Raw genomic sequence first — 20,623 nt, 5'->3', positions numbered from 1 at the left:
TTTATCCTACTGAAAAATCTGATTCTAACCATCCAGACCTCACTCTGCCTTCTATTGATGGGAAAAAACCCCCCAACACAAGTCTTGATGACCAATGCTCTGTGTACTGATTTCTAAAGTGTTCAAACACCTTATACTTCACTTGACACGGATCTTCAACCACCACCTCCCCATCTATTATAGAGTTTATTTCATTTCTAACTATTCTGCATTTTGCAACTACATGGAAGTATCTTGTATTTTTATCCCCTTTCATTGCCCAATTAAGTCTTGACTTTTGTAGCCATAACCGTTCAACCATCCTACTCAACCTCCACATCTCAGCTCTAACTTCATTTCTCCTAACTTTTTCAGCACCATCGAGGTCTCTATCCTGAACCAGAATATCAAAATAGTGAAGTTCACCCTCTACTGCCTTTAATTTGTTTTGTACATTACCAAAAACCTCCACATTCAAACTTCTAAGGCCACTTTTCAATATCTTCAATTTTTGAAACAGTATAAACCCAACCCAGCCTACTACACTGGACTCTTTCCAGTTCGACTCCCAGAACCTCTGAAAATCTTTGTGTAAGAACCAAGCATTTAATACCCTAAAGGGTTTTGGGCCCCAGTCCCTCTTATCCTCCATCAAAAGAAGAGGACAGTGATCAGAGACCAGTCGAGGAAGACCCCACAGCTTAAAATTAAGCACCTCAAGCCACTTTGGGTCTACAAGAATTCTATCTATTTTGCTCCACTTCTCACCAGTACATGAATTACACCAAGTGAACCTTCTCCCAAGTAATGGTAAATCAGATACCTCACACTTATCAATAAACTCATTAAATTCTTTCATATCTCTATCTCTCCCCGAACACCCTTTCTTTCCCCAATCTGCCTAATCTCATTAAAATCCCCTCCTAAACACCATGGATTAAGAAATTCCTCCTTCAGCTTCAACAAACAATTCCACAGATTCCCTCTAGAGCCCACATCATTAGGTGCATAAATGTTTAGAATAGCACAATCAAATTGGTTAAAGAGAGTACTCGATAATAATATAAACCTTCTATTGCTGCATCAATCCTTAACTTGGAATATGTCTGGATCCCAAATACACAATAAACCCCTTGCAGAGCCTATAACATCCACCACCATATACTCCATTTTGCCCCTTACCCACACTGATCTGACTTCCTCCTCTATTAATTCTGATTTCTTTGTCTCTTGAAACAAAGCAATATCTACTTTTCTCTCCTTCACAAGCTTCTTAATCTTGCTTCTCTTCTCCTTCCTCCCCATCCCCCTATTATTCCATGATAAGATCTTCATAAGAAAACCACTGTTTCTCCTATTTTCCCCCCAGCTGGTATACCCTACTCCCCAACTCTCACCGCCCCTTCAATACGTTCCATTTCCTTCAATTCAAGGTCTACTATTTTCTCCAACACTTCAGCCCTCTTCCCATTCAGCTTCACCCCGAGGAGTTTCCCCATTTTCAGAGCTGCTTCAGCCTCATTAAGGACGACCCTCCCTTTATCCACTTCACCCTCAATCGATGCAGATAAAGACATTGCCGCCACTGCTGCTCGCCAGGCTGCAGCCTTGGGTCGTGCCGAACTTGTTGCCGCACCTCTGCTACCATATTTTCTCATTAACTCAGCCGACCTTCTTCGTGGCAAATTTGGATTATATTTCTTTATGCTTTTAATCCTTTCTTTCCCTTTTCTATTCATTCTTTGACTACAACTGGGCTCCTTCTCATGGGCTTCTGATAAACTTGAAACTCTCCCAAAGCCCTACTTCTTTTGGCTTACCACTAACAGATTTTCCTTGCTGCTCCAGTCCAATCTGTGGTTTACAAAGCCCAACCCCCTTATTTGGTGTGTTAGTCTGGCCCAAAATTACTTCAATATTCACCCCAAGCCTTTCTAAACTTGTTATGTCTAAACTTCTAACATGACCTTGCATACAGACCAGGTTATCCATACACTGACTAACTACCGTCTCCTCAATTGAGCCGTTCCTCTGGTTTTGCACTTCCTTCATTATGTTGCAGACCTCAGCACTCATTACGTTCTCCCCATCACTTCGACCAGCTTTAGCTTCCTCTGCACTCCTCCGACATGCCATGTCATCCACCTCCTCACTCTAATTTCCACCAACTGGCCTACCTTCCTGAGCCACATCATATCCATCCTCCATATCAGCATCTTCATCTTCATCCTTCCTGAATTTCTGACCCACACTATGATCGTCCACCACATTTGAACTGCTGATCTCAACCACATCTTGAATCTTATGACATTTGCAAGAACATTTTCCTATTTTCACCGTGATCACCTACTCTTCACAAACTCTCATTGGAAACACCCTCCCACTACATTCTAGATTTACAACTGAGTTTATAGGTTCCATGCTTTTGGTGGAAACCTTAACCTTTGCACACACAAATGACAGTGGTTGGCTTATATCACCTTCAAAACATAAGACTTGCCCCCACACCCCACCAATCCTTCTTATGTTGGAACTATTCCACAGGTGCAATGGGATGCCATAGCAACTGAGCCATACACTTCTTTCATGTTCCAAAACCTACCCTTGTTTTCCTTCAGCAATATCTACACACCAATCTAAAAGCTGGTAATTTCATTGCCTTCTCCTCCTTTGATCTGAATGTTATAACAATATCTCTTCCCCCACTATCTCTTACCATTACATCCTCCATTCCTATTGCTACTAGCTCTTTTTTCAGACTAACATTAGCATATTGTACCTTCAATCTGATTATTATGCTCTTAAACAACCATCCATTCCCTACCTCTTCTGCCTTCACCAAAATACACCCTACTCCTTCATCTATTTTCCTGCCACCGCGTCAACATATGATCTTCTATCTCTAAGACCACTTTACCCGGTTATAACATCTCCACCTTTAGCAGCATAGATTACTGGTCTCCGCACTTGGGTACTTAATGGCATTCTTTCAGCTTCACCCCTAGCATTGTCCTTCCCAAACTTTGTAGGTTTTACCTGTAATGATCGATTGTCCACCCATAAACCATTGGCGTTCTGGACAACTATATTAGCTGCCACAGAGCAACCAAACCTCACAAAACCAAACCTTGTGTTAGTCACCCTGCGTCTTTTTTGCGGTATAAAAGCATCTTTTACCACTCCAAACTTTGTGAATAGATTGAACAGGCCCTTTTGGGTTCTATGATACTGGTAAGTTATCCACAAACACAGTAAATACACCTGCACTCCCTTCCGTCCTCCAAGGTCCTGGTCTGCCCCTATCCCTTACTACTGGAATCCACCCTCCTTGCTGAGCTCCTCTCATGGCTTCTTAAGATTTAATTTTTTATAAGTTTCTATTGATAAGAGTGGTTCTCACTGTCAAACCTATTCATATCTCTTCTTATAATTTTGGTTCTTTAATATAAAAAAAATTTAGACATCGAGGCTTCACGGCTTGACAAACTGTAAATGGGGGTACCCATTACTCTTGAGGCTAATCAAGGTAGGCCTACAAAGAACATAGTTCTGACACCATTTTATATATGTTTTAGGTCTGCATTCTTTTATAACTCCAATCCAATCATATTGCAGATGTCGATGGTCATACTAGGGAAGAACAAGATCCTCCCTTTGTTCAAGACATCAAAGGCAAGTTAACGACAAAAGCTCCTAAAATATATTGCTCGTTTGGTGCCACGTTACGAGAGATGCACCTGCGATGAATGTGAGGTCTTTTCTGGGATATTTGGTAACACATTTTGGCACGACAACATAAGCCCCTCCATGCACTATTGGTTAAACAAACAGAGCTTACCAAGGCTTCCAATGGCTGGATTTCCTCACCTCAAAAAGATTTGCAATGCTAGTTTCATTGTGGACAGCAGTGGTAAAAACTCATACTTGATACATCCCGAAAGAATGGCGCTCCCTACGCTTTATATATCCGGTGGGAGGACTCTCCTTGTGACTCCCCAAACTACTCTTCTTGCAACTAACTACATGAAGCTTCACCAGTCCGGTTTTAGACATGAAAGGGTGGTTGTGGATGGCTTTGGTCATTCGGATTTATTGATTGGGGAAGAGTCCTATAAAAAGGTTTTTCCTCACATTCTATCCCATATTAGATTAGCTGAAGAAGAAAAAAATTGTTTGCTAGGCAGTGAGAAAAGAAAGTACAATAAAGAGGCCTTAACATGGGGTGGTGATCCATTACAAGAAGGAAACTGAGGACTTTGGAGCTATATTTCTCCTTTAGTTGCCACCTGGTTGCTCTTCGTGTTGTTATTGTTAGCCATGGTAGTTTACTTTTTTCATTAAAATCTTGCTTGGTTGCTAAGAAAACACTAGAAGGAAAAGGAATCAATCTTTTGATTCTTATGTTTCTTATTATCCATTGACAAATGGAAAAAAGAAAAGGAGAAAAAAAAAAGAACAAAAAAAAAGGCATCCATTAATAATTACTCCTTTGTAACTGTTTTCATTTAACTGAACTGAAATGATCAAGTAAGTATTTCCAAGTATTGTTTGAGTGATGGGAGAAAGAAGGGTTCTTCAAGCCATTATAATAATTGTAGAGGAGTTTTGAGACAGTTCAATTTCTTCCATGAATGTCTTCTTATTTATTCGTTTATCTGTATATTTCATTGTACGCCGTCAGGCTAAATTATGGTGTGATCAAGAAAGAATACTTCTAGATATTTGGTAGGAAAATGAGTCAGACTCCAAATTTTGGATATTCCCATGACCTCTAAAATGATGTAGACTATTAATGTGTGTTATTTATTTATTTTTTTCCTATCTCTCACACATGAATGATTCATATCATTTTAAGGGTCACGGGATCTCCAAATTTAGAGGTCTCAATCATTGTTGTATTTTATATTATGTTTTCGAACCTTTTTAGAGACCGTTCAAAAATTACAAACTAAAAACTTACTTACAATGAAGTGTACACATTCATATAAATCCGTGGCCCATATCAGACTGTAAGTAATTGATAATTTAATTTGTAATTTGATATGAATATCTAATATTTTTGTATTTTTTAACCCACAGATTTTCAAAAAATCTGTAAAGGAGTTCTTATAATGGGTCATGCTTAAGTGTGCAACCCCCTTAAGGTTGCACACCATATGCAACCCAATTGTTAGCCGTTAGATTACAATAATTGATCAAGACCATTGAATTGTTTAATCGTGAAAAAGTTGAAACCGGGGCAACCGGTTAATGCTTGTATTTGCATGATTGCATCCCACTCACTCTCTGTATTTCGTCTCTATCTCTCTCTGTGTAAGGTTGAGTCAGTGTAACCGTTGATTTCCATTAACAGGGAGAAGCCCCTGTTGGGTTCGTTCCATTGACGAAGCTCTGTAGGGAACAGTATAACGGGCGATTTCCAACAACAACGTAACTAGAAGGCTGTGTTGGTTCCATTGCTGAAGTGAAGCCCTTCTCTCGAACTAGATATGAGGTATGAAGCTGTGTCCCTCTCTCTGTCTCTCTCTCTGTCTCTCTGGCCCGTTCACTTCAGCTATTTTCCCTCAACTAAACCCCCATCCTAACTTCAACCTCTCTACGCTTCGCTCCAACGGAAACCCCTCCATTGGCAACTAACCTTTCTCTTTCTGTTTCTCAAGCGAGTGTTTGTGTTTGCACAAACAGGTAAACCGTGTGAAAATGTCATGTTTGTGTTTGTGTTAACAATTTTCGGTCATCAAGTAATTGTTGGTAGTAATGTCATGTGCAGTATGGCCCCAGCGGAAGTTAAAAGGGAAGGTGATGATTATGACATTCCAAATGAAGCAGATGACATCCGTTTGATGAATGAAAGTCGGGCAGAACCTGATCATGGTTGCGAAGTTGGTCCGAGCAATGAAGAAGCAACCAACATGAACGTTGAAGATGGCGGAGCCGACATGAAAAAAGAAATGGTTGACGATGCTCATCGCAATGACATGGTTGGTGATGTTGAACGTGCTATTCTGGAACAGAAATTTGATTCGGTCGAAGATGGAGAAGATTTCTACAATGCGTATGCTAAAGCCAAGGGATTTAGTATACGAAAATCCAGATTTAACACAAATAAAGAGGGAAAGGTCGTTAGTAGGCTGTGGTTGTGTTCAAGGGAAGGTCAGAGATTACCAAAATACTTGGACCGTGTTGCTGAGAAGAGTAGAGCTCCCAAGGCACTAACAAGAGTAGGTTGCAAAGCTCAATTTCGCATACAGTACGATGCGGATGCTGGTGAAGGGGGAAAGTATGTTGTGACTCACTTCGTCGCAGACCACAGCCATGAATTGGCGGAACAACACTGTGTGATGTATCTGAGGTCACATCGCAGTTTAAACAGCGGTGACAAAGCTCAAGCAATGGCTATGCGCAATGTCGGTGTGAAGACTAGCCAAATCATGGACTATATGGTAAATCAGTCAGGGTCTTATGAGAATGTTGGTTTCATCCGCACGGATCTGCACAACCATATTCAAGCCGAACGTAGAGCAGAAGTTGAGGATGGTGATGCGCAGGGTGCGTTGGTTTACCTATGCGCAAAACTTGATGTTGATGCACGTTTTTTTTACAAGTATGATGTGTGTAACGATAACAAGTTGCAAAATCTGTTCTGGGCAGATTTGAAATCGCGGGCCGACTACGCAAAGTTTGGTGATGTGTTGATATTTGACTCAACTTACAGAACCAATGCATACAAGAAACCGTTTGTCATGTTGGCTGGTGTGACTAGCCACTTTAGGACCACGATATTTGCATGTGTTTTGCTAGCTAATGAGACAATTGAGACATACACGTGGGTTTTGGAAACATTTATGGAGGCGATGGGCAATAAAGCACCTGTGTCCGTACTGACAGATGGGGATAAGTCGATGCGAGAGGCAATCAGAAGAGTATTTCCAGATGCAAGACATCGATTATGTAATTGGCATCTTGGGAAAAATGCTGTTTCAAATGTTCACATAAGTGGCTTTGCACATGCTTTCAAGCAGTGCATGGACATGGAAACGGATGAGACAAAGTTTGAGCATGGCTGGACGACAATGGTCGAAGAATTTGGACTTCAAACCAACAGTTGGGTGTTGGAGACATATGAGAAGCGTCATATGTGGGCTGAGGCATATATGCGTGGACATTTCTTTGCTGGGATGAAGAGCACTCAGCGCTCGGAGTGTATGAATGCTTATTTCAATCCCTTCCTCCAACACAAATTGAAGCTATATGAATTTGTTAGGCACTATGATCGGGCTCTTGCAAGGATAAGGTATAACGAGGCTGGAGATGATGCTGAAACAAATAACACTTTTCCGGTATTGATTACTCCATTGCGAGATATAGAGAGACATGGAGCTGAGCTATTCACCCGAAATATATTTAGAATGTTCCGTGATGAAATCTTAGAAGAGGGGAAGTTGAATGTGAAGGATGTGTTCCCTTTGCCGGATGGTCAGAAATGCTACTATATTCATAAGTACAGAGTGAAGGACAGATCATGGATAGTAACACACAGTCCAATGGATGCTGCAATGAGATGTTCTTGCATGAAGTTTGAGTCGTTGGGGCTACCTTGCTGCCACATGATATGTGTTATGAAAGCTGAAAATTTAACGCAAATTCCCCCAACTTGTGTGCTGCATAGATGGACAAGGGCTGCAAGCAAGGATGGCCAGCAATGGCCTCAACCCTCAATTGATAGCACTACAACACAGACGACCCGGTATGGGATATTGTGTTCTTCCTACAACGAAATGTGTTTCTATGCTTCGCAATCAACGGAAGGTTTCAAGGATGCTAGGGATGCATGTCTTCCGATGACGAGCCGGATGAAGGAGTTATATGAGAGGAATTTGAACGGTGGGAATGGAGACAAAGGGAAACATTCATTCCGTCGAAAATTTGGAGTAGAACATCCTGATGTTGTGAAGACAAAAGGGAACCCAGGACGGGCCTCGTCCAACTGTCGAAGACCAAGAAAATGTGGGAATTGCAAATGCATTGGGCACACAAAGCGAACGTGTCCTAAGGTTCGGTTTAGCCGAACAGTGGGTAATAACTCAGATGCAGATACACCCCACATAACTGACCGTGAGTACAATGCGGAGTCATTGCCCGTTCGCTGCAAAACTGGGTTGGTGGATCCAAGTACACCGCACATTAAGCAACGGCGACTATTTTTTGATGTTTCTCCTGATTCCAAGCAGCCTGTGGGCCAATACGGTAGTGTTGAAGCAGCAGTGTGGAAAAATGATTCGAACACAATTGATGAGGTGAATCAGGTAATTGTATAATTTGTATGATTTACTTATTCCCTTAGCTATTGAAAACACATGGAAATAATGTATGTAGTTTTCATTTTGCATGGATTGCTGTACGTAACATGTAAATAATTGGTTATGTACAATGCCAGGAAATGGCACAACGTTACTTATGTACAAGGCCACGAGTTGTAAATTTCCCATATTGTTTAGAGTGATGTTGTCATTTGTGTTTGCAGTGACTTGTCATTTTCAAAACTAACTGAAGGTGAGGTGAGATATATATGGGTTGTCTGTGTGTCGTTTTGGGTGGGAAATTGGCTTATGTCTGTATTCCAAGATTCCTATTGCAGGTTGCTTGTTTCTGTTCCATATTTGGTTGGATCTAACTGAAGGGTTTTTTGCGGTATGGTTTATCAACTAACGATGTGTTTCGCTTCGTATTGATTTGTTATGACTTGTGTCCGTAAATTAGTATTATATTTCGAGTAAAATACGAATTTTGTCGAAGTGGGTTTGCAAAATTACATACCAGCACATGCATTTTCTATATAATCCAAGTGGCAGTTAATTTTGGGTGTTACTTGGAGAAAGTAACCCAACGAACTCGTTACTTTATCTCCATGCCGATCGGTATATGAATTACGAGTTACGAACAGGAGTTGTGAAATTATTTAATGTTTACTATGGAAGTATGGGTTTATTGTTAGTAAAATTATGGTGGGCCTATATGGACAGCAACGAAGCAGTAATTTAAAGTTGACAAGTTCAAGAAGAAAATCAAGCAATTGTGGTATTGGTTCAAATGCCTGAAATGGATGAAGATTTCTTTCGATGAACTGATGGTAACAAAGTAGAAAGTAACAAAGTAGAAAGTAGAAGGGAAAAAACTACACAGAAGTTACAATGTAGAAAGTAAGTTGCCACCTGTCGAAGTGCATATAATTGAAGTTACCACCTGTGCCCAGGTCCTTTTAGCCTTTCCTCGACAGATAGACTCCCAATTCGTTCATGTTTCCTCTTGGAGGGTGGCCACTAAATCCATGAGCACTGCCAGTAACTGCTCCAGCGTGTAAGTCAGGTGGCATGCAAGATTCAATGTTAGTTGAATGGAGCAGCTGTTGGGAGGATGTGGGAAAAATAGGTGCAAAGAGGAATTTTTAATCTAATATCCAATCAGAATGTAGGTGAAAATATGAGTGAACTTTTTTTAAAAAAAAAGTAGTTCCCATTTTTTTGATTATAAACCCGAGATGTATATTTTGTTTTTGATATAAATAAGTTGTGTATTTTCGTTACGTAAAATGTAGGACAACAATTGTGTTTAAGTCATTACAATACAGAAAAAGGTTATTTCAAACGTATTTTCAAGTTTACCGACATTGAATATATTTTGATTAAATTACAGGGAAAATTCAATATTTGGCAGAGTTTGATGATTCATAGTCAGGGGCAGTAACTGTGAGTGGCCAAGTGTTGCGGTTCATTGACCCAGTTTGCAAGGACTGTGGTTGTGTTTAGTGGACAATATTCTGTCGATTTTTGTCTCATAATGATGAGGGACATGCCCCACAATGGTGAAAAGGAAGGTCGATAGGGAAGAGTCAATATTTGGCAGAGTGGACTTGAAGATTCGAAGTCGGGGCAGTTACAGTGGCAGTTATGGTGTAGACCTGTGGGATCATGCAATGATGGGCCACAAAAACAGTATACGGATATCAATACTAAACCTCCACTTCTATCTGTCGAGCTCCCTTTTCTTGTGTTTATTTCATGGCCACCAACTGTTTTAAACTTCTGTCGACAGAGCAAGGCTCCTGCTTTGTCTCATGCTTCCTCCTGAAAGTGTGCCCGCTAACTCCGTGACTGGTGGTAAAAACTTCCCCTATCACTTCTAGGTGACCCACATGCAGAGAGCCCACTTTCAGGTCGTGGACATTCCTTCAGACTTGGCCACATGCCCTCGATTAAGTGGACCATCTGTCGACAGAGACTGGCAAAACTTGGTGCAAACAATGGCCCCCATGTTCAAGTTAAATATTGCGGAAGTGATTGAGACCCCCCCCAATCACCACCACCACCCCCCCCACACACACACGTGGGGGCTGCTGTTTGGAGAAGGAAAAAAAATAAGAAATTGAAAAAAAAAAAAAAAAAGTGGCCAATCAGAGAGAGAGGGGGTCATGGGGGTCCAAGTCATATGATATTTAACTTCAACGAGGGGGCCATTGTTTGGGCCCAAAACAAACATAAAGTACAGCCCAATATAAGAGCTTTTAAATATACTGGCCCCATCATAAGCTATAAAAGACCCACCCTTTCAACTTCAAACCACTTCATTTCCCTCTGATTCGAACTCCCCAGACTGTACTCCTTCTCAACCATTGCCGTTCAAAACCAGAGCACCACAAAACCCTAAGCCATGGCACCGAAAAAATCTCAACCATCTCCATCTGAGGAGAACAATGAAGACCTACTCCGCTTCCCGGACCCTATCAGAGCACTTATCGCTCCTCTAAAATTTGCTGCAACCCTATTGCCCAGCCCAAGCTCTGTCGCTAAGGCTACTCTAGGCCCTACCTTCGCGTCTTACTTCCCAGACGAGCTAGCTCCATACTATCCCCTTGGTAATGGTGAGAACCTTCTTCTCAACCAAGCTGGACTCAAGTGGACTAACTGGAATGTCAGCAAAAACCCACTCAGAGGGTGGAGGTCACCAGACTCTGATTGGCGAAGCTGGGCCAGGAGAATTGAAGGTCACGACGCCGAAGTATGGAAGCACCAGGGCATTGCTGAAGCAATTAGACTGTCGACTAAAATTTATGACGTAGAGAAAGGGTTGATTGCTGCTGCTGCATGCTTTTGGTCGCAGTCTAGTAACTCCCTACTCCTCAATTTTGGTATGATTTCCACTACCATCTTAGATGTAGCTCACTTGACTGGTCTGCCAATCTTGGGCAATCCAATTCATGCTCTCCTTGAGCCTCCAAAAGTGACATTTACTTTAAACACTGACATGTGCTATACAGATTTTGCCAAAAAATACCAAGGCAAGCGTGGTTCCCCTGTCGATGACAAAGAAAGAACTGCTTTTTACTTACTTTGGCTTTGTGAGTTTCTTTTTTGTGTCCCTGGGTACAAGATCACGAAAGAATACCTCCCCATTGCCTTGTGTATGCAAGACGGCCAACTTATGGCTTTAGCCCCTTATCTTCTTGCCACCCTTTACAAGGCCCTATTTTCCTTTGTCGACAAGAAGATTTCTGGCAACTGTGCTGGCCCCTTCTGGCTCTTCCAGGCCTGGTTGTATGCCTATTTCCCTGAGGCGCGACCCCCACCACCTAACACCTTGAAACCTGTTTGCCACTCCTATGCTGAGCAACTGCTCACTTATAACAGCCATTCAAAACTCACTTTCACAAATCATCTTACCATGTTTTACAACCTTCCTTCGCAGAGACCTTCCAACCTGTACATGCCATTTCAAAACTTTGAATTCTCCTCCAGTAGACTTCGCTTCCTCTTCACAGACCCTTCTGATTTACACAATGAGCAAGTCCAAGAACAAAATGAGAGTTGGAGACACATTCTCACCTGTAGACATGTCTTGGTTGGCTGTTCCATATCCTCTGCCAAGCTATCCAGCTGCAGTTTTGAGACATACTGTCCCAATCAATGGTCCAGGCAATTTGGTCTTTCCCAGGCTATCCCTTATCCTTATTTCCACCCAACCATCCATGAGGAGATTGGGTCCCGAATCCACTTGAAAGATCCTACACAAGCTGAATCCATTCTGACAGAGAACACCAAACTTTTCCAAGATTTTGGCCCCTTCTTCTTCAAACCTGCTTCGGACTGCTCGGCTGCTTTTGACCATTGGTGGGGACTTATGACTGCCATTATTTTCTGCAAGCCACTTGAAAGTTGCCTTAACGATACTTGTATTCATATTCAGGGCTGCATATCCTCGCCTTCCAAGCTTAAGGCTACAGGTATCCTTCCTTCATATACTTCATATCCCTGACTGTGTCATGCAATTTGTTTTGTTTTTTTCTCTACAACACTAACTTGTTTAACCCTTGACAGCCAAAATTGTGCCTGCTGCTGAACCATTGGTTAGGGACCAACGTAAAGGCAAGGATCCAATGGATGCAACTACTCAGACAAACACCCCCTCAGTTCCGAAATTAATGGCAGACTCTTTCGCAGCCGCGCAGACACAAGCACAGAGAGGAGCTACCACCCGTACCCCTGCTGAGACAGAGGTCACGGCGAAGAAGAGAGAAGAGCCTTCCACTGCTCCTGCTCTAAGCACAGACCTAAGTGAGTGGGATATCCCTCTCAGCCAAATGGTTAGCGAAACAACATCAAATCCTTCAGGACAGCTCTACCAAGTAAGCCTTCACTTTACATATTTACAGCATCTGAATTTGCATTCACGCCTGACTGATCACTTACTTTTGTGCAGAGAAAAAGAAGGAGATTACTCCTTGCTGCTGCTGATGATGACAATGCTTCCACTTCTCCTCAACACATTCATCAAATTCCCAGTCCAATCAGTAATGTACCCACAGAACCCACTGTACAACCAACTCCACCACCACCTGAAGCATCGCAACAAACTTCCTTACAACCTGCTTCACAGTCTTCACCACAGCAATCCACACAGTCTGCATCACAACATCCTTCCACTTCTCCTCAACACATTGTCCCTTCTGTCTCTAGCCCTCAACCATCACCATCCAACCCCTCCAATTCCCAAACGTCAAACAAAGAATCACAGAGGATTGAATTTGACATTTCAATCAACAGCCAATCCTCTCCAACAGATGACAACACAAAATCCCCTCAACCAGAAGTTCACCACAACCAAGGTAAATAGAAATACAAATGTTACTGTTCGTTTGGGAAAAAAAAACTTCTCTTTAAGTAACTGGTATTGTTCTCCAATTTACAGGGATGGACATAATACAGGACTCATCTCCACGACCAATGGGCGAGACAGAACTTGAAGGTCCTCATGACTTTCCCCTGCTAGCAGAACCAGAGAAACACCCTCAAGGCGCTGATGCTGCCATTTCATCAGTACCAGAAACAACTCGTCCTCATGCGACAACCACAGCTGAACAAGGCCAACCGTCTGCATGCACGTTATCAGGACAGGTACTACCATTTCCAACCTCATCCTATTTACTCTTTATTACTTGCAAGCATATATTCTCACCAAACTATTAATGTTCACAGGCCGTCGGTCCATGCCAAGATATTTGGGCCGAAGTTTCTATTCTTCAACAAGATCTAGACGAAATATCCCCATTGCCTCAAAGGCTACATCTGTTTGATGCTAAAACTCAACAAACCTTAACCACCTTCATCAACCTCATTAACACCCCAGTTGAAGAAATCATTCTCCACAAACCTGATGAAACCTTGGCCTGTCTTTCTGCTGTTGTAAACCTCTCCCCTAATCCTTTCAACCCCATTCAACTAAAGCAATTGGCCAAGATCATCACAGAATGGCCAACCCTTTCAGAGATGGTTCAGACTTGCTCGAAGGATATTCAAACCAATAAGGATTTCCTAAACGAAGCCCACACCATATCTACTTCACTCAAACTCAGCCAGCAGACCTCTGCAGCCATTCTTCAGTAACACTCAGCACTTGAACTTGAGGAAGCCAAACTCATGGCAGAACTTGCCTCTGTCCGGCAAAGAAAGGCTCATCTGCAGCAGCAACACGACCAGCTTAATCAAGAAGCAAGGATGATGCTCTCCCAAATTAGACATCGTTCTGCATCCATTCAGACAACTAAAGCTGAGTTGGACCAAGCCCAAGCCATGCTGGCAGATGCTCAATCAGAGTGGGGTGTTCTAGGCGTTCTGTTCCCCAAATCCTAGGCTAGTTTATATATGTATTCTTTTGTATTGCACACCTAGGAATGATTTGGAAAGGTAGGAATGATTGCCTTTTTAATGATAAGATTGTTGATGGGCCTGAATTGGCTGAGATGGTGAAAGTGAGGGTTGCACTTTGCTGTAAGCAAAGTTATAGAGGCCTACAGTATTCAGTGGACGACATATATTGTATTCTGGATAGTATCAAAGTCTCATTTAGGGGGTGGTGTTTGGTGTTTTTTGAAACCGGGGTGCACGAGTTTGGTCAAGCTGTGGTATGCAGGATTTTGGTCAGTCTGTGGTATTACCATATCTTCTTGGTGGCTACTTTTGCTCTGCTGTGCTTCAATATTGCTATGCTTTGCCTTATTTTTGGCTTGTTGCTCTGGCTTAGTTTATGGGGTCAAGCATGCTCATTTCTGGTTGCTGCTCTGCTGTGCTTCAAATCTGCTCTGCTATATATGTACTCTGCTGCTGCTATATGGGATCAACGAATAGGCTTAAGTCTGCTGCTGCATATTGGCCTTTTTGCAATTGTTTGAATGATGTTTTGGTGTGCTGTATTGGAAGTCTGCTGTTGGATTGGGGAAAGTTATTGGAGGTTTGCTGCGGGCCTTGTTGTAACTGTATTGAAGGATCAGGCTCAAGTCTCAATGGAGGTTGAAGGTTCAGGCTCAAGTCTCAATGGTGGCTGTATGGTCTGAAGTTTGTTCATGCTGCCTTGGAGTTTCATCTGGTTGCCCTGTTATGTGGTTTTGTGAGGATGGGCTTGGAGTTACATTCTTATTGTTTTCCTTCTGTTTTTGTTTCTCTTCGTTGGTCTCCAACCTCCTCTTTGTTGATGTATCATTGACACCTTGTATGTGCTTTTCCATCAATACAGTTTTTTGTTTTGCTGAACAAAAAAAAAAATTGAATATCAATACTCTGTGTTTTTAATGGTCTGTTGTATGGTTGTTTTTATTTTTTGTGCAATTTTTCACCGTTTGTGCATTTTTATGAAGTAATCAATTCCCCTTCAAAGGGCATTATAGTCACCGCTATTTGTTTGTTCTGTGGGCTTTTTTTTGCTTTGTTTTGGACAAAATCATGGCATTCAAAAAAATCGAACAAACATAATTCATGTGGTAAAAGCGAACAAACATTACTACTTTCAACTTGCATTGTTTGTTGGACAAATATCACATTGCACTGGACAAACATTACTATAGTCATTTGGGCAAATATGACATTGCATTGTTTGTTCTGTACTGTACCCATAACATTGGAATTATGTGTATCACATTACGTACAGGCCACGATAAAAGCAAACAAACATGACTACTTTCCCTCGTTTGTTCGAGTCCCAAATATTGGAATTATGTGTACAATCAATACGCGTGGGAAATTAGTATTATCACAGCTGCGACCTAAAAAGTTGTCACGACAAGCTGATGCAGTAATCCAGTTGTGGTTGGGCATCGAAATTACACTCGTACTGGCAGGCCATGATAAAATCGCTGCACTATTTGTTGTAATTGCAATCAATCACATGCACGAACGATACTCGCCCATCTTTGCATTGTTCACATCCATAACGAAGTCAAGCACTAACTTCCGGTGCACAGAAGGATGAAACTATGTACAGAAAGCGAATAACACAAATCAGGTACAGTTACAGCGGTAGGGAATAAACGGATTTATTTCGCAATTGGAAATTAAGTGGTACAATGTACCTTGTGTGGACCGCTGGGTATATCAGGCCGCTGCATGTACTTGATCACAAACATCCCACAGTCGAAAGTGCTACAAATGAAATGTAACATTCAGTTTCTCGTAAAATATAAGCAGGTTCGTTAAATGAGTGATTCAAGAGTGAAGTCAATGTGACGCAGGGTTTGTGGATTACTCGTCCAGCTGTTGTAATGGCCTTTGTTCTAACATGCACACCTCAAAGGTACGCATGTCTACAGCATATTCATTTCCAAACTGTAGTTGCAGTAAGGCATGCATTGTTTGAACCTGTTGCAGAATGAGACGGTTAGTTTATGTGAAGGATGTGACAGTGTGGAAGTAGATTTGTGAAATTCAGCACGACATACCAACATTTTTGCTGTGTTCAGCTTGTTGGTGTCCAGTGTGGCGGATGCCAATGAGTCAAATAGGTACGCCACACGGTCTACCATATCTATTTTTAGGCACACCCAATGTACTCCTCCATAATTGAAAGGCATGTAAATCTACACATAAACATAAACACAAGTGAAGACATGGCATGCGAACATGTACGCACTTTCATATTTACATTGACATTCAAGTAAATGGGATCGACATTCATATTACTGACGTCCATATTAAATCTACTCGCTTCAATGGGATGGACATTCATATTACCTTCTCACATGCATCAAACACCCCAGTATATCTGTCATGTCCAAAATATGATTTGACCATATTTTCATGGTTCAGAGGTTGAGTTTTTTGATTTAGTATCAAAGTCTGCATGTTTAGTGTGTAAAGTTCAGTCAGCCAAAGTTTTCTGAAAATATGTCTTCTGCAATACACAACCGACCTAAAACACTTACTTACCGACAAATATACTGGAAAGAACCACGCAGTATGCCTCCCGTCTTTGTGTACTTGCCGCTGTCCGTTAGTCAATTGAACCGCGACCAAGTTGATTGGCTGGAACATTGTAACAGACCAGGCAACTTGCGAAATAAGGTTTGCCATTTGTTTAAATGTAATACGAAATAACAATGTCCCTACATGGATATGTCCATCATGCAAATATAGTGGAAATAACATTGTCAGATGCCACGACTTACAGTGTCGGATAGCCATGCCCCTGGTTTCAGCGTGCGCATGTCACGTCGCGTAGCACATTCGCAAGGCATTTCATGCAGATTCATAGACACGACAATGTCCCTACATAAAACGTATACATCAATCAGTAAGAAGCAACCTACAGCCTAGTAAAACTTAAACGTATCTGGCTTAACTCTACAACATAAGATTAGTTTTTCCTGTTGTACAACTATGGCAGATATTCCTGATTCTACTAGGCTCCAATCCAATGAAGATTAGTTTTAAGTTTTTAAAAAACAAAATGAAAAGACAAAGTTTTAGATATTACAACTCATGACATGTCCAATAGTATTTGCTAAAATAATATGTGAAAATTGAAATGCTCATTTACAGGTCAGCAAGTTAAAAAAAAAGAAACACGTTTTTTACAAACTGGAGCCAACAATATCCCAAAATGATCAAAATGGAAAATGTAAGCAGAGTAGAAGAAAATAGGTAGGGAAAATTGCACTTCATTATAAGTTCTCAAAAAAATTTGCAAATCATTGGTAAACTTTATTAAGTTTCATAATTAAAATTATAAAGGTTTCCATGAATGTGTAAATATTTTTGTGAAAATATCAGTGGTTTGCAATTTTCCCAATAGGTACATGTGTGCAGGATAAGACCAAAAGAAGAAAACTTCAGACAGGAAATTTAGCCACTGATCTTTCCGTAGCCCACTGCATTAAATTCAAAGAGAATCCTACATACGACATGGATAAACCCATCATAAACCCATCATAAACCCATCAAAATCATAGAGAATGAAAAATTAAAGAACTGATACCTACAAGAATCAAATAAACATAGCACGACACATGAAAATTGTGGAATTCAAACTTATTTCACAAATACTACAGAACAGGTTAATTGCGAGTACTAAACTCATCCGTACCTTTCATTGTTTCTGTCGTCAAGTACAGAGTCAACAACTTCGTCTTGGGCCGCTGATAAAACCTCTCTGCTCTCCAGTGTTATCAAGTCCTTCTATCAATATAAACAATCAAGTAACATCAACTCCTCCTATTAATATAAACAACTAACTAACTCACCACTGTTCAGAAATGTAATTTGCAAAGTACATAACACATCCTTATGCATCTAAAATTGGTGAAGCGATGTCTAACCTCTGAACGGAACCGCTTGTCCAACCTGTGCAGTTTGGACAGGAGTTTGTCCGAAATCTGTAAGACAATTGTACAACATTTGTTACTGCAAACTTGCAGTAGAATGACAAATATTAAAATACAACACAAATAATGGTTCTATTATGATCAGTAATGCTGTCGGTATCAATTGGTAATGAAACATACGAAAGGTGAAGTGATGTGGCGACTTGGGAATTTTTCAGCAGTAAGTCGAGTACTTATTTTGCTATCGTTGCACGAATGCATATCCCCTACGTCTGTCGCTTCAACACCTCTTCCTCTTCCTCTTCCTCTTCCCTTTCATGTGCCTGTTACAATTTGTCCCGCTCCCAATGTTTGGGCAACCTTACCAGCAGAAGGATGCACATTGTCTGCTTCTCCTCGCATTGGTGGCAAGGTTTGCAAATCATCAAACGAAGATAAACTCTGTTTTGCAACGTTCTTCATGGACAGAAACTGAACTGAAAGAGATTTGCTTTCTTCGCTTGCGTATGTTTCCTCCAACGCAAGGCGACGGTTGTTGTGCATGTCCCCAACTTCTTGGACGGTACGCAACTGTCCAACGTGCATATCAATTATCTCATTGGACAACATTCCATTCACATAATTGTCCTCCCAATCCACCCCCTGTAAATCTTGAACATTACCCTCATTTGGGCTACCATAATAATTTGGGAAGACCACGCCGCCATCATGCAACTCGACTCCCATGGTAGGGTCAACACCCTTTTCCTCTGAGCGAGCCAATTGTGTTGTTTCCGATAAACCTGCCAGCACTTGCTGCATCATTTGCTTCATTTCAGCAATGTGTGTCTGTTCAGTAAACGGTTGTTTCCCAGACAATATAGCTGCAACCAATTCGTTCAGCATTCCTTTCAGTTCACCAATGCTGGAGGATATGTTAATGTTACAATTTCTTTCAGTCGACTCCACCTAATCACACAAACACATACATTAACCTGGTACGATATTTCATCTTCAAGTAACCTCTGTGAACTGTGTGAAGCATGTGTACTGATTGGTTTTGCTTACCTTTGCATTGTGAACAGCTTCCTTCCCTCGGAAATTGAGCAACATGTCCCTTATTTCCGCATTGCTGTGAAGCACTTGCTTCATGGTTTCCTTCAGTTCACCAATGTCGGTCTCAACCTTGCTCAAACGAACATCATCAATCCGTGGTTTCTGTTTGTTATTGACATGGTGTGTGTCAATTGCGTCATCAATGTTGTTGCTTTCCGCTTTTGTTGGATGAAACTCCACCTAACATAGTTGTCAAATCGGGATTCAAATCATAAATGAAAATGGTAATGCACTGAATCGTTAATCGAGCTCAACTGTGAATCGTAAAGTTTCCGTCTGCTTTCTTAAGTTGCACACAACATATGTGTACACACTTTACATATTAAATATATCTAATAAAAATTAATTACTCCATTCGTCTGAAATGGAAAAAAAATGTTGTTGTAAATGATGCTCATCTGGTGTGGATAAAAACTTCACAGTCGATCCCATGTTTACCACTTTACCTTTTCCCAATTACATAAACAAAGAGAAACTTTCAATTACAAACTAACTAACAATAACTGAACGACAATGTTTTGACCTTTTTACAAGGTTAAAAAACCAAAATCTTCAAGCTTTTCCAAAAATCTGACTTCAGGGCTTAACGAAAATTCATTTCGTAACAGAAGTAGTACATAAAATTGAATTTGTAAGGCTACAACATCGTCCACATGGAAACTTCATGTTTTCCCCCCAAAAGTTCGAGTATTTCAGAGTAAATAGGGAGGGACAAACTGAAAATATGACGTACGCTAAGGAATGGGTCACTGTTTGTCGGTGCTTGTCACCTAGTCATAGGAACACATATTCTGTCTGTCACCGTTATCCATAACACAGGTGGGGCAATGCTGTCAAATGTGCGGAACGAATGGGTTGATTACCTCATGTTGCTGCAACATTTGCTTCCTTCCCATAAGTCGCCTCGTCTCCCGTATTTCGGCATCACCCCAATCATTTAGCCGAGGGATGGAGCGTGTAGTAGCCGACGTACTCTTGCAGGGAGGGGCAAAACGATCCAAGTAAAATAGCTGCATTGTAAGGGGGAAAATATATTTACTATACACTTCCGAGCAAAGTAATTCGTATTCGCTAACAATGCATACAACTTACAACACAATCATATGTATGTGTTTATGTGTCTCGATGGCAGAATTCCCATGCAGCTTTCCGGTTCAAAAGATAAGCTTTTCGTGGTTACAAAAAATGTGGCCCGTACAGGTATATTTGTCATGCTGTTCAATAACAGGTAAGTTTGTATTTCGCAACGACTGCCATTTTATTGAACCATATGCACAGCAATGGATGAAATATGTAATCGGCATGGTACAAATAAACAACGGTCGATTACGTTACCATTAGAAGGAAAACACATCCAGTTGCCTGGCGCTGAAGTTTCATCTTATACTTCCGAACACCTTTCACAAG

General features: G+C 41.2%; 2 protein-coding genes across 2 annotated transcripts; both read right to left on the bottom strand.

Moving 5' to 3' along the window:
- Position 1: 1 nt before the first annotated feature.
- Positions 2 to 838, bottom strand: LOC145800574 (uncharacterized). The gene has a single exon (XM_082890278.1). The coding sequence runs from the start codon at positions 836 to 838 to the stop codon at positions 2 to 4; it is 837 nt and encodes a 278-aa protein (XP_082746404.1).
- Positions 839 to 2,892: 2,054 nt separating this feature from the next.
- Positions 2,893 to 3,325, bottom strand: LOC145800573 (serine/arginine-rich splicing factor SC35-like). Its single transcript, XM_082890277.1, has 2 exons — positions 3,293 to 3,325; positions 2,893 to 3,207 (listed from the first exon to the last, which is right to left on the bottom strand). Exons 1-2 carry the CDS (start codon positions 3,323 to 3,325, stop codon positions 2,893 to 2,895), a joined length of 348 nt encoding a protein of 115 aa, XP_082746403.1.
- Positions 3,326 to 20,623: the final 17,298 nt, after the last annotated feature.

Source organism: Camellia sinensis, chromosome 10 (assembly GCF_055761805.1).
Source record: "Camellia sinensis isolate YWXY chromosome 10, ASM5576180v1, whole genome shotgun sequence".
In the NCBI taxonomy this organism is placed as follows: domain Eukaryota; kingdom Viridiplantae; phylum Streptophyta; class Magnoliopsida; order Ericales; family Theaceae; genus Camellia; species Camellia sinensis.
The sequence above is the reverse complement of the archived record's forward strand: the minus strand, read 5'-3'. Positions and strand labels throughout refer to the sequence as shown.

Excerpts from the sequence above, each read along its gene's own strand:
- LOC145800574 (XM_082890278.1), bottom strand. The coding sequence starts at position 838 with ATGAAAGAATTTAATGAGTTTATTGATAAGTGTGAGGTATCTGATTTA.
- LOC145800573 (XM_082890277.1), bottom strand. The coding sequence starts at position 3,325 with ATGAGAGGAGCTCAGCAAGGAGGGTGGATTCCA. Across the intron at positions 3,208-3,292 it reads AGCAAGGAGGGTGGATTCCA|TATCATAGAACCCAAAAGGG; the intron begins GTAGTAAGGGAT and ends ATAACTTACCAG.